General features: G+C 41.6%; 1 protein-coding gene across 1 annotated transcript in view; it reads left to right on the forward strand.

The window, feature by feature from the left end:
• The window catches only part of SLC44A2 (solute carrier family 44 member 2), a gene marked incomplete in the record, with an annotated part of 993,595 nt that overhangs the window by 592,025 nt on the left and 386,265 nt on the right, over positions 1-15,305 (forward strand). The window contains 1 exon segment of the mRNA XM_044084762.1: positions 9,230-9,313. Within this exon segment, the coding sequence (XP_043940697.1) occupies positions 9,230-9,313 (84 nt within the window).

Consider the following 15,305-nt stretch of genomic DNA (forward strand, 5'->3'; position numbering starts at 1 on the left):
CCAAAGAAAACCATCTCTACCTCCATCAACTACTACTTTGATAAAGTCCTCCGGAAATCTTTCCGAATTAGATGTGGACAGGATGATTAGAATTTCTCGGAGCATAGATCCAGATGGGGGTTTTACTGTGTCCATCTCCCACTGGATCCAGGAGCTTTAAGCTTTCTGCACATACCATCATTTCTCCTTCTCCTTTCCAACATACTGTTTCAGAACTCTCTGATCTGAGAGCTCCAGAAGTTGAAGTGTCTGATCCGAAGATGCTCCTTTGACTATGACTGTCTCCTGACCAGTTCAGTGCTCACCCCCCTTGAACAGGATGAGACTTGGAGCAGAAGTCTCTGTGTCAGATCCAGGGGGATGACTTTTACTCTGAGCCTTTCAGAGCCATTGCTTCCCTTCAGAGCCTTGGGGCTGGACAGCTTGGGTCCGACCCGACCCCCCCCCCAGAGCAGCACAGAGGATTGGAGGGGATCTAGGCTTAACTGATTTTAGAGTTTCAGCTCCAGTGAGGTTTGTTTCGGTTTCTCCCAGTGCCTCTGCCTTTGAGGTGGTAGAGAGGCCTTTCTCCTATCTGAGAGCTGTTTCGACTCTCTAACTTCCTTGGATCCAGTCTCTGAGTCTTGTCATCCTACTCCACAGGCACAGCCAAATCCATAAGAGCTTCCAGGCAGTTTCAGTTAGGGAACTCCTCACCTTTTCCGATACTTCTCCAGAGCACCCCACTGAAGAGGTTCCCCGGAAGAGATTCTGCAAAAAGAGGCACTTAGATTCCCCCCAGGAATCTTTAACTGAAGACATTTTGATGAAGGGGAAGGATCCCCAAGATCATCACCAGAAGACATCTCATCTCCTTTGGAGATATTCTAGAAATCCTATCACCTAAAAGGTGGCTGGTCCTCCAAAACCCCTCCCAGGAGGAATCTGTGTTTCTAGAAGCCTTTGGGTCTGGCCCATTTACATCTTGGGTTACCCTCTGGTGGATGAGCTTAAAGATCTTGTCTTCTGCTGGGCCTGGAAAGAGCTGGATACAGTAGAACCTGTTCCTACATGTCCAGACAAATTTTTTGGGGCACCAAAAGATATGCAGTTTTGGAGTTAAGAAATCCCCATAAATGCCATGGTTGTTGTGGCAGCCACCAAAATGTGCTGGCTGAACAGAGCTCCTCTGTCCATCCTCCAAATAGTGAATATAGGGCGTTGGACAAGTATGGGAAGCATGTCTACACTTCAGTGACCTTTGCCTTACGGTCGCTTAACTAATTGGCACACTTCACTAGGAACTCTCTAAGTCTACCTCTGGGTCCATGTCGGTGGAGGTAGAGAATGCTTATTAACTGGCTGTCCTATAATCTATACAGAATGCATGCATGAGGCTAATCTCTCATACAACTGAAGGTTATTCACAGGCTGTGGGTTCTGGCATAGCCATCAGGAGACATGCCTGGATGTGATTGCGTGATTTTGTGGAGCCCTTTAAAGTGTCATTCATCAGTGCTCCATTTGATGGATGTTTCCTGTTTGGGCCTATTGTAAAAGAGACACTTTCCCAAAGTGAGCAAGATGTAAAGACCTTGTCTGCTATGGAAATCCATTTTTCTACCCTGCAGAAACTTTTTTCCAGGAATCAACACAGTGGTAAGAAGATGTGGTTCCGGAAATCTCAAGAACCTTTTCAAGACTCGCAGAGAATTTTCTCCCAGCGGCAGAGGGCAAAACAACAGAAGCCACCCATGCCATGAAAGGGAGTCCACAAAACCAAGAGTTTTGAGACTTTCTCAGATAGACCCTTTCAGCCCTCCTGAGAGGTTGCCTGACTGTTCTTCTCTGAAGGCAGTCAGGGGGTGTTTCTTTGTGCCCTGATGCCTGAACAGCCATCAGAAGAGATTTTGTGAGTGCAAAAGACCATATCCAGAGGATATTTCATTTTCTTTTTATAAATTCTCTCACGGTTTTTCTCTATAAACTCCTACACCTCCAACTGCTTCTTATTCACTCCATCCTCAACAAACTCGCCTCCTACCCCGCCATGTCCTCTCTCATAAAACTGTACACCCCCAACTGCTCTCTTCATAGCTCCGTCCAGCTCCTCTTAGAAATCTGGAAGCCTAAAAGAACAAACTGGCCAACACTTGTATAGCTACTCCATTGCTTTAGCATGGAACAGGCTCTCACTGAACATTAGAACTCTACCATATGCTGAATGTGTCAAAAAAAGCTTTAAAAGAAGCCCTACAAAAAGCATGGCTCTGCACATGCCAAAGCCCAAACTAACCTTCTTACTACTTGTCCATTCACTTACCAGAGTCCTGTCTTTTCTGCAAATAGATTATTCTCTTCTTCTCCTTTTGGTTTTTACCTCTCCAACTATTTATTGATTCCTCGGCATACTGACCCGCACTACTTCATACCCTATGCTCTACTTGCACATTTTGTAGTCACTATTGATTTTATTGGTGTCTTCTCACTCCCTTTTGATTGTACATACTGTTGTACTGCATGCCAAATGTCTCTTGTTATCCACTGATCTTATACTTTGTGTGTGTGCTATGTATTACAACTTGCTTGTTATAACTAATATCCATTACTTGTTTTTAAAAATAAATTTCTGTACGGATCTTTTTCCCCTGGGCCTCTGCTAAAAATGAGCTAAAGCTCTGTTGGATATTCCCAGTCAACAAATGTCAAAATAAATTAAAAAAATAAAGAAATCATCTCCCTGATGTTCCACACAATCAGTGGGAGTTAGCAGCTCTAGAGGTTCAAAAGCTGCCAGACAAAAGGGTCACCCAAGAGGTCTCACCAGACCAAAGAGGATCTGACATTTACTCGAGGTTCTTTTTAGTGCCAAGAAAATAGGGGATCCATGACCTGTTTTGGATCTGTTATGTAAATCAGTTTATAAAGAACTCCAAGTTCTTGATGGTCACTGTTCAGTCAATTCTGCCACTTCTTACAGAAGGACAACTGGATGTGCTGCATAGAACTTCAAAACGTGTGCTATCATATCAAAATGTACAGGTAGACTGTCATTACCACTTCAAAGCCATGCTCTTCGGTCTCACCACATCCCCCAGGGTGCTCAGCAAATGTACGGCAGTGGCAGCAGGTCATTTCAGACTGCATGGATTCAAAGTGTTTTCTTATCTGGATGACTGGCTCCTCACTGCATCAGCCAGGCATCTCTTAGAAAAAGCCAGGGATTACCTATTGTAATTATCTTAACTTCGGTGGATCACAGTCAGTCTCGCCAAGTCCCATCTTCAACCATTTCAAGTCTTGGAGTTTATAGGGCTTGCCTAGGTGCAGTCAGTTGTATATATGTCCTTCTTATTCCAGTGTTGCAGTATTCACTAGTGGGTTTACCCTTCTTCCCATCAGCTTGTTCAGCCAGGTTTCCAAAGCTTTTCCAGTCCCTGACGGTGCGTCAGACGTCTGTGTTCATAGGTACGTGGGCCATAAATGTGACGTCTGCATGCACCAGTCCTCAGAAATTTTAAACTGCCAGCCGTATGCCAGGTGTGCCTGTTACTCACGGATGTTGGATCAGTTTTGCATTGACATGTACCCCATTGGGGATTTTCTTCAGTCCTTTTGTATTTACTATAGTCTGTTAATGTCTGATAAGAGCAAGTGCAACTGTGGTCGCCAGATTCCCCATAAAGACACCCACGACCAGTGTCTCTTTTGTTTGTGTAGGGATCACAATTATAAAAACTGTGCCATTTGTAAGTTGCTCGTCCCTAAGACTCTTTGTCACCGACTTCAGGCCCTTGACTTATACCTTGAAAACCAGCACCTTAGACAGATCACTCTGAATGGAAGTCACTTCAGATTCCCCATCTGAACCACCCGGAAGAGGGCCAACTCCGCAGGGCTGTCTACTTCCACCGCGCCTCCCTCCACCGATTCTCAGCCTGTAGCTACCATTAGCTTGGCCCAGGAACCGGCATCCGTCACTTCAGATAAAGCTGGTACCTATCAGGAGGCTGCACAATCCAGAGTGGACACCTTATTCAGACGCCAGGGGGGAACCAGCTTCTGGGATGGGTGCTTCGGAGCAGGCCTCAGCCGCTCCTTCTATGACTTCAAGGCCGACCACCAGCCAGACGCCGGTTAGGCCTACAAAGAAAAAAACAGAAGAGGCATATCACTTCAACCCCAGAGGCCTTGCCAGACTGGCAGGCCTTCAGTCAGAGTTTCTACAATGCCTTCCTGGCCCTTAGGCCTATGCTAGACCTCCCTCAGGTTGCTCCACCTCTTCTTAGTCCCAAGCTTATTCAGCCTCCGACAACTCCTAGCCAACCGGCAGAAGAGGAAATGTCTGACTCCTCAGAGGACTCCTTGTCCTACTCTTCATAAATGTCTTCCCCTCTGGGGTATGGATCCCCCAAAAGAAGCCTCTGCTGAACCTGACTCCCCTGTTGAAGACCTTACCTTCGGGGACAGTCAATCTTATGAGGAAACATTTTAAATGGGATTGCTCAGACATGTCTGAGGCTCAAAGATTCTATGACCTGATCCAGATGGAATCTCCTAACCTGGCCCCTATTCCTCCTGTCCAGCCTGCCTTCCTGGATGCTTTTGCAGTAGCATGTATGAACCCAGATTCCCAACCATCTGCCCCTAGAAGGGCAGACCGGTTGTATAGGGTACCTGATGCAGAAAAATTCCTTTTTAAATGGCCCGCCAGCTGACCCACCAACTATTTCTATTGCTACTGATAGGGTTACCAAACCTCTCCCTACTACCACTGTCCTGCCTGCAGATAGACAGCAAGGCCATGGAGAGGTGGGGGAAGAAGATGTACATTTCGGCTACCCTAGCCTTTAGGGCTACAAATTACCAGTGGTACATGGCCAAATACTCTTTGGCCTTACTGGATAAAGCATCCAAGGAACACGGTGAGAACCCTGACTGCTCTGCAAAGGCATCCCTATCTTCCTTGCTTGAGCTCATCTCCCAAGTCAGTAAACATTCCCTAAGGTGTGCATGTGATGAGCGGAGGCCTCTGCCATGTCAGCTGCATCTGCTTCTGTATTGAGGAGATACTCCTGGCTGCATCTTCAGCCTTTACCAGATGACTTTAAGGCCAAAGTCTTGGATGCTCCCTTGGATCACTCAGCCTTTTTGGGGTCCAAGGTTTCTGATCTCTTCAAGTGACTTCAGCAAAAAGGGAAAGAGCTCCAAGATCTAAACCATCTACTTGTGTCTCCAATCCTAAAATTTCAGAGGAACTATCAGGCCAAGACACAATTTATAAGGAAGTCTTCCAGGTGCCACGAAAGGGGTAGTATATGTGGGGATATGTTTAACCTGTGACAGTTTTTATATAGGAAAAATTGAACGACACATAAGGAGAAGAGTTTATGAACATTTTAATGATGTGATGAAACAGAAAGAGAGTAATTTATAAACATTCCCTGGTGTGTGAAAAAATGAATGTGAAGTTTTTTGTATTGGAGCAAGTTACACAAGACATTAGAGGTGGTAACTGGGAGACAACTTTAGAGTATCGTGAGTTATATTGGCAATTGAAATTAAACTCTATAAAGACTCCTGGCTTGAATGATTCCATTAACATTACGAGTGTGTTAAAAATGAGAAAAGCAAGGTTATAATAGTTTGTCATTATTCCCTTTAAAGACATATTATAACACAGTTTTTTAACTCATATTTATATACACATTTGCCCCTTTTGAACAAAAGGTTCAACATTTTAAACCTAATTATATTTTATATTTTTTATATATTTTACATTACTTAAGAATTATTATAGTGAATACTGTTAGTGAAGGTTTTAGATGTGATTTTTGTTCATTCAGGTTCATAGCAATGAGAAAGACCAGTTTATTAAACTCTGTATGTTTAAAATGAGTAACATTAGACTATTGGAATATTTAGATGAACGTAGAGTTTATTACAGACATAATTCACAATATATATTTCATATTTACTCACCATATTTTTTCAACATGAATTTTTTATACTAAAAGAAGAAATTTGAAGTTTTTTTATGCATTCAATGTATTTAAACTATGAAATAAGTATTTAAAGATATATTATTTAAGTTTTTAATCAGCTTATACATGTTTGAGCGCATTTAACTAGATATCTAAGGAATGAGACAGTGAACTTGGACGTAACAGAGAATTTGAAATCAAATGTAACACTTTGTTAAAGGCAGAAGTTTCTTTAAAGTACAATGGCTATTTATTAATCAATTAATTAATTTTATCATGTGACTTGTATTAACTATTTAAAGAGGTGCACAGTGGTGCTCAGAGATTTTCCTTGAGAAAGACCGACAGTACACGGGTGAAAGCGCTTGGATTATTTGGTGTGTTTTAATAAAGATCGTTTGTCTAAAGACTCTTTGGCTACCGCTAGTAACTTTATCAGGTTTGGAACAATTTGCTGCTAGTTGCTGGTCCTGAATTGCTGGGCTGTGTTCGTTTTTTGGTTCTTTGGCTTCGTTACTTGTTTGTGGTGTATAATGGAGAATGTATTATATGTGGGTAAAATGATGGAATTACTTGGTGATGAAACTAATACTCGTGAGTTTCAAAAATGAAATTACCATCGGCTATTCTAAGATGGACTTTATGTTAAAAGATTTATTTTTAGAAAATATGATAGCTATAGATACTTATAATTATTTACGGATGGATACGCCCATATACCATCCATAATCGAGATCCCTAAGGTTCATAAAGGTGTTATAGATCCACCCCGAAACCTATAGTAGCCACAAATGGTTCAAAAACTTATTCTATAGCTAAATACATAGATTTTAAGCTTAAAGTTTGAATTGAACAAGCAGCCATACTGAAGGATTCATGGGATTTTCTGAAAGCGGTACAAAATAATTTGTATAATAAAGATACAAGGTTTGGTACGGTTGACATAATAGATTTATTTTCAGTAATACCACATGAGATCAGTTTGGAATGATTTGAAGAAGCCGTGGTGGAAAGAGAAGGATTTATTTTAAGAGTACTTTTGGAATTAATGGACATAGTACTTAGGAACACGTATATGCATTTTGAAGGTGAGTTTTTCAAACCAGAAAAAGGAGCACTGATGGGAACATGTTGTACTCTGTTACACCAATATAATACTATGTATAGGAGCACAAGTTTATTTCTAATTCCCAGTATGTAGGATGTTGGGAGTGTGTACAAGTGCTGCCTGGATGACATTTGTATTTTTTGGAATGACGCAGAGGAGACATTATGAGTGTATAGAATACACAGGATCCACTACCGATTTTCTCAACCTCACATACGTTACAAAGGATGCAATTAATTATTTAGATGTGAAGATTCATAAAGTAGATGATAGGCAAACGTTCAAGTCTGCAGTGCATCAGAAAGATACCTTTTCAATTTCATATTTATATTAAACTAGTGCACAGCCCCATAAAAAGAAATATACTAAAGGGTCAGTTTATTAGAATTTCAAGAATGACCTCTGAATAACAATATTTTCAGGAGGAATGTTTTAAGTTAAGAAATTTTGTTTTTAGATACAAAATATCTGGTTAAACTTGTAGATGAGGTCCTATATGTAGTTATACAATGAAGGGGAGATGGATATACTCCCATTTTAGGCAGAACAAATGTTACTTTCAAACAAGGTAAGGAAGGGAGTAAAAATAATATATCAGCACAGACAGCCAATGAAGGGAGAAACTGTATTTAAAAGAGCATTTGTTATGAATTATAACAGTGACACCAGTTTAAAGTGTTATGAAAAATTGGGAAATTTTTGCCAGTTTATTGGACCTAGATGGGATATTTAAACATCCTATAAAATTTACATTCAGGAAAGGGTATAATAATAAAAATATTTTAGAGGTGAACATAGATTTAGATAAGGACCCCACTTGAAAAATATGGGCTACATTTAAATGTGGGGCATGTGCTCAGTGTACCCACATATGTTATAGTGAACACATGTATGTCCCTTTTAAGGATAGGTATGTACAGGCTAAGAGTTTTACGAATTGCAGTAGTAAAGGTGTTGTATATTTGGCCCAGTGTAAAATATGTTGGGCAATTTATTTGGGAAAAACTGAGCGGGCCTTAAAATGAAAGATTTATGTATACCTCTATTATATGAAGAGATGTAAACCTACATTAGAATATAAAAAAAGCTATATTTACTTTTTGTGTTGGAGGAAGTTGTACATGATCCAAGAGGAGGGCCTTGGGAGACTAAAATTGAATATAGAGAGATCTTTTGGCAACTAATTTTGGAAACCAATAGATACCCAGGTTTAAATGAGAATATTTCCTTAGCCCCTGTGTTAAAAGTTAGGTCCGCCAGGCTCTAATGTGAGAAAGTTATATATTCAAAGAGATAACATTTTTATATTTTATCATTTTTATTTCATATCACTTGTACATTTTTACAGTTTTTTATATATAATTGTATAGTATATATAGTTTTTATAAGATATCAGAAAGATTATGGTTTATATGGTTTTCTTAATATGAAAAGGACAGGGTGAAGGTTTTAGTTATGAAAAATTTATTTTTATATGCATTTGGCCAGTAGAGGGTAGCAGGGATTTGGTTGTTGTACAAGTCATAGTAAACCTTATGTGTATGATTTTAAACAGGATCATTTTTAGGTAAAAAAAAAAAAAAGTTTACAGTTCATTTATTTATAACCAGTTTGTAGACTGCAGTTGTGTGTACCAAGTGATGTGCAATTTTGAATTCATAGGTATGATTTGTTAATTTTATACAAAGTAGAATGTCTTGTTAGAGAAATGTATAAAGATTTTTAAGTAGGGTTATGCGCTAGATGTTCAGTGAGTAATTCATTAATTGGTAGAATTAGACAATTGCCTATATTATATAAATGTTGAGGAAAAGTGAATGTAATATCTGATGAAGTCCTTTGGAAGGACAAAAAATGCAGTGATACTGTTAAGCTGTTTTTCTTTTGGAATGTGGAAACTATTAAATGTTTGATTAGTTTATTCCTGGGCTGTTCAGTGAATGTTTGTTCCTGGTACCTCCGCAGTGCCTTGTGTGTTTGGTGGTTGTGGTGAGCTCATCTGAGCTTATTTTTTAGAGTTGTATATCTTCTGCTTGCTCAGTTTACCATAAGATGAAGCTGAAAATACTTATGTAGGTATGCATGCAGTAGAAGACAGTGTCTGCTTTGATGTATAAAGGGCAGTAATTTGTTTTATTCTTTCTCTCTTTCCACCCAGAAAAGCAAACGCTGTTTTGGAAGCCCGCCAGGTAGCAATGAAGATTTTTGAGGACTACACAGTCTCATGGTATTGGATCATAATGTAAGTGAACAGTCATCTAACTGAAGAAAAGTTTTCCTTTTTTTTTTTAATTTTCTGTTACTGTCAGGAGTCCAGCCAGTATGATTTAATCTCTTACTAAGTCCTTGTCTGGAGGTGCCTTAGTCTCTTTATTTGTTTAAGTGGATGCATGCATATATATCTGTGTTTTATTCTGGGCTATTCCCACTGGAACAAAGAGATTATTTTACAGAGCAGACTCTAATATACTCAACAGTGCATAAAAATCAGTACATAAAATAAGATGCACAAAAGTGTGTGTCCAACCAGTTGTTTTGTGGATATTGTGATTGAGTAATGGCACTTGGCGGAAAGGTGCATTCTCTTAGCAAGGTCGCCAAAGTTTGGATTTTTCCCTTGGAGTAGGGCACAGGAGCTGTGCATATGATCATATCAAGTTCAGAGTCTGTAACCCCCCCTGAGTGGGGAGGGGGGAGAGGGAAGCAGGTTGGGGTGAGGATGGCTTGCTCACACAGAAAAAGCTGGCCAGTTTTTTTTTCAGTGAACCTGTTTTTCAGTGAACTGATCTTTCATTAACCAGCATGGATCAGTGTAAAAAATATGTATATATGCCAACACAGTGTACTGTCATGCATTTTAATAGAATATTAAAAGTAGAGCAGACAGTCAAAAAGCATTAGGGTGTAAATATAACAGTCTGCTTGGCAGTCCACAGGGAGAATAGTTGCACAGGAGTACAAGAACAGTAGCATAAAAGCACTGTAGCCAGCATTTAACAGAATCTAACAAAGCATTATGGGATAACATGGTGGTTAGAATGCCGTAAAAGGTTGGGATGGAAGGTGGCATGTGATATTTAAAAAGTGGACTTTAATAGGTGTGGTGGCTGGGACTCCTGAGACAGTGGAAAGGGGAGGTTTATTTTAGAAACTGTTGTGGCATGTTTACTGTGTGAGAAAAGAAAAGCTATTCATTTTATTGTTAATTTGATTTATGTTGTATAATTTGATGTAATGGGATGCTGGCACATCAGTGTAACATAATTAACATTTTACGTAACGAGTAGATGCCAGCTCATTGTTGCATGCGGCATGAAATAGTTGCTAATGCAGAAATGTTTTAAGACACTTTTAAAGTCTCTTCTGCAAACACCAGACTGCAGACACTGAAAATCACTGCAAAGTGTTAGTCTCTGTCGCTGTATTCTCTTACTCATAGTCTGACAGAGCCATTACCACTGTAAGCGAAAGATGGTGGAAGAGAGAAAACTAATAGGTTCATAGGTGTGTACTAGGCTAATGCCCCTGGGGCATTTACAAGCCTAGCCATAGGATTACCCTGGCATAGTGCCACCCGACCTTGGTTCCCAGTGCCTCTGTCGAGTAGAGCCACTGGTGTTATCCCTGGGGAAAATTTTCCATTTCCCATCCACTCATCAAGATTTCTCTTGAAGAGGGACAGTGAGGTGCTCTGTTTGACATGTATGGGAAGTCTGTTCCATAGCATGGGTAGTGTCTGGGTTATGAAGCTGTCTCTCCAGCATGTTCTGCTAATTGTGGTTATGAGGTTGTAGTCTCTGGAGCGTGTGGTGCGGAGGGATTGGGATTTCTTTAGATGTAGCATTTCTAACAGAGCTGGGTCAGACATGGCTTTGTAAGTCAAGCAGAGATCACCTCTAAGTAAGCGATATGAGATAAAGAATAGAGTTTTTTTTAGTCTGCCCATATAGGACAAGTGTTTAAGGCCTAGGATCCTCTTTGTGAGGTACTTTTGCGGCCTCTCCAGTTGTTGCAGGTGTCTAGTGAGATACATGCCAAATGGGGCATTGTACTCTTATGATTGGCCTAATGAGGGAAGAGTAGAGGGAGACAATGACCTCTTTCTTCCTGGATGCAAAACTCTTAGTAATGAGATGTGCCACATAGGACTTTCTGACCACAGTGGCAATGTGGTGATCAAAAGAGAGGTTGCTGTCAACCTGTGTTCCCAGATCACTTATAATGCCTTCTGTGTTCAGTGGACTACCATCAATGTGGTAATTCATGGGAACCGGGTTTTTCCCGAAGGAGCGGACGACACATTTTTTGGTATTGAGCTTAAGGCCATGGTTCTGACACCAGTCATTGGTCACAGTGAGGCCATTCTGTAGGATGTCAATATCACTTGGGGAGTTATTACACTTGGGTAGAATCCCAAAGCTGAGGTTGGGTAGCTGGGTCTAAATTGGATTAGGAGAGGCTACCAGGCCTTGCAGCACTGCATTGGCAAAGCCTGCTCTGGATTTAGAGTAGAGAGGTAGGTGGTAGCGCTTGGTGAAAGTGTGCACTGAGCTCCAGGTTGCAGCTTCTAAAATGTATTTGGTTAGTACTCCTCTGAGGAAAGCTGCTGAAGTGGCTGCTGCTCTGGTAGAATAAGGTCTAATGCCCTTAGGCACTGATTTGCCATGCTGTGCATAACAGAAGCGGATGCAGTGTCCTATCCATTTTGAGATTGTCTGCTTTGTAATAGGCTTTCCTTGTGATCCTGCAGTATAGTCTACAAACAGTTCAGTTTTTCTGAAGATTTTTGTTTTGTCCAAGTAGAATCGTAGTTGTCTGTGTATATCCAAAGTGTGCAGAAGTCTCTCCCCTTTATTCTGAGGATTTGGGTAGAAAGTAGGTAAATGAATGGTTTGGTTCAAGGCCACATTGGAGACCACTTTCGGCATGAATGTTGGGTTTGTCCTAAGAGAAACCCTGTCTTAATGGAAAATGATGAAAGGTTCCACAGCCATTAATGCCTGTAACTCTGAAACTCTTCTTGCTGAAATAATTGCTAGGAGCAGAGCAGTTTTCCTGATAAGAATTTTAGATCAGCTGTGCTGGCTGGTTCAAAAGGAGGCAGTGTGAGTTTTTCTAAAACAAAGTTGAGATCCCAAGTTGGTACTGGTGCTCTCCTTGGGGGTCTTATATTTTTTGAATCTCTGAGGTACTGTCGTAGTAGGGGATGTGAAAAAATAGGAGGGTCCGTATTGTAATGAGCTGAAATGGCAGAGGCATGGATTTTAATTGATAAGAAAGATAGGCCTTTGTCCAGCATCTCAGTTAGGTATTGCAAGCTCCCAACTTGCAGTCGTCTGTGAACTTTGTTAGCCAGAGTATTTCGTGTTGGCCTGGACTTCAGAAAAGTAATACCAAACAGGAGAGGACTCGGGACCGAACCCTGTAGGACTCCACTCATGACTAATCGGCAGTCTGACTTGGAGTCAGCTATTTTCACACTGTGGGTTCTATCTGTGAGCCAGTTTGCAACCCACCTAGTGATATAGGAGTTGATGCCAAGCTTAGTGAGTTTTTCTATGATTCCTGAGTGGGGAATGGTATCAAAAGCCTTGGCCAGATCAAGGCAGGCTGTATGAACCATCTTGCTTTCATCCACAGCTCTGGTGACTGACTCAGCGAAGTCGACCAAGTTGAGCAGGCATGGATCTACCCTTTACAAAGCCAAACTGTGTGGGATCCAGAGTTTGGAGATTCCCTATATGTTTGTTTATTAGGTCCATAATGATGTGTTCCATAGCTTTGCATATCAGACTCGTCAGGATAATGGAGCGATAGTTCCCAGGGTTTGTAGTCGCTCCTCCTTTGTGGTGAGGGATAACTGTAGCAGTGCGCCATTCGGCAGGGACAAAGCCTGAGGTGAGGCTGTGATTGAGAGAGCACACAGGTGAGGTGCCAGTTCACTCTGTAGTTCATGTAGAACACAACCAGGGATATTGTCGGGTCCCATAGAAGCTGCATTCTTGGCCTTGAACAATGTTGTTTTAACCTGTGCAGCAGTAATACTGGGTGCCTGGCAATCTACTGGTATTGATTGGTCCTTTGGGGGGGGGGGGGTAAAGTTTGCACTGAATCTGTCTGTCAGTATACTGGAAATATCTGTTTGCTCGGTATAGGAGGTACCATTGTGCAGTAGCTCAGAGCAAATCTGGGTATTGCTGTGGAGTTTCTTTACATAACTGTAGAAGGCCTTATGGTTGTTTTTACTATCTGCTGCAGTTCTGTTTTCATTGCTAGCTTTAGAGGATTTGATGAGGAATCTCAACTTTTTGTTGAGGCAGATAAGGGAGTTTTTCCAGTCTTGGGACTTCACCTTATTCTGCATCAGTTTCCTCCTTCTGTTGTAGAGTTTGTTTATGGCAGGGGACCACCAGATTGGCTTCCTTTTTTTTTGGAGGAGAGTCTCTTGGTTCAGTTGGGTATGGCTAGATCCATGCATTTGTGTACATGTTCGTACAGTGCATTGGTGTATGAATGTTAATCGTGTTTCACTGTTGCAGTCATGACTGTAGGGTTCTCCCCTGCCGGCAGGCAGTCCTCGGTCGGCCAGAATCCCAAAGTCTGGGTCCGGCATCGGCTGTTCAGCCATGCTCCCTGACGTCAGAGCGCCAGGAGTACAAAGCTGACAGCCAATGCCATGTTCTCCAGTCTTTCTTGCCGTGCAGTGATAGCAGTTCGCAAGTACCGGTCGGCTGACTCCTGACAGTTTTTTCTAATCAAACTTCAGTCCGAAGACTTTCTTCTCCTACTCAAAGCTAAGTACCCCATTGGGGAAACTTTTTTCTTGCTCCAGTCCTATGTCAGAAAAAGTTAATAATTGTATTTCATGTGGGAAGCAAATACCTCATAAGGATTTTCATTCTTACTGTATTCCTTGCTTAGGCCCTGACCACGACGTAGCTAGTTGTTGGTTTTGTGCTAGATTCAATCAGCGTACTATCAAACGAAGGTACAATTTTGCTTTTCATTACTTCGGTAGGCGTTTTAATTACAAAATGTCGTCAGATACGGTTCCGGCTACCGGAGTTCACAAACGACGCAAGGACAAAGACAGGCCTCAGAGGTCCAAATCAGACGATATTGCACAAGTGGAGCCAGGTTCGGGTGTCATCAGTGAGGCGCTTTTGCAGCCCCTGTCGTCGGCCATTTCGGAACCGATAGCCGAAACGGACTCCCACGAGGAGCCAACTAGGCCTTTGAATATTTCAGTTGAACCTTCGGACAATGCTCCTTCGGATGGGTCCGGAGCCGCTGTGCAGGTACTGGCTTCCGAAGGGGTTTTCAGGTTTACTCAGCTTCTTATAAAGGCAAAGACTCCTTCCAAATCAAAGACTGCAACCCAGGCCTCTTCTGATCCAGCTCCCAGTCTCAGAAACAGTTACTTAAAATGGCGGAGGACTTACTATGATTAGGGGTTCACATCCCCCTCCAGACAAAAGGCCAAGACAGGAAGTTTATTATGACTCCTCTGATCAGGCTTCTGTTTCTTCTTCTGACCAGGAATATTCTTTCCCTCCTTATGAGTATTTTGATGCTGAGGAATCCATTCCTTCAGCTTCTCTCCCTGAGGATTTCTCTTTTGGGGAAATTTTGCATGAAATGAGGGAACATTTCCACTGGGAAGGACAGGAGTACTCGGAATCTAAGAAAAGTCTAAGGTATTTTCTTCTTCTTCCCCAACATAGGCCACTGGCTATTCCTCCTATTTTGAATATTGTGGATGATGTTTTTTCGGAGGCTAACTTAACTCCTGACTCTTTTCCTCCAGCTCCTGTTAAGCCAGACAGATACTATAGGGTTCCTGATTCCCATCAGTTTTTATTCAAGAACCCTACTGCTGACCCTGAAACCATTTCTCAGGGTCCTAAGGGCGTCAAGGCCGCTTCTGCTAAAAACCCCATTCCCACTGAGAAGGATTCCAGATCTTTAGAAAGATGGGGCAAAAAAAGTGTACACTTCTGCTACTTTATCTATTAGGGCTTTAAACTGTCAGTTTCATATGCTGAAATACCAGCAATTTCTCATGTCTGTTTTAAAGCAAAAGCTAACTTCCATTTCCGCCTGTGCAGATAAGGAACTACATGACTTACTGCATGCCACTGAACAAGTTGGGAAGCATGGTTTACACTGTGGATTTGATGCCTTGGAGGCTTCTTGTAGGGCTGCTGCCTCTGGCACAGTAATTAGAAGGCATG

This window comes from Protopterus annectens, chromosome 9.part0, assembly GCF_019279795.1.
Source record: "Protopterus annectens isolate FY-2018-M chromosome 9.part0, PAN1.0, whole genome shotgun sequence".
Classification (NCBI taxonomy): domain Eukaryota; kingdom Metazoa; phylum Chordata; order Ceratodontiformes; family Protopteridae; genus Protopterus; species Protopterus annectens.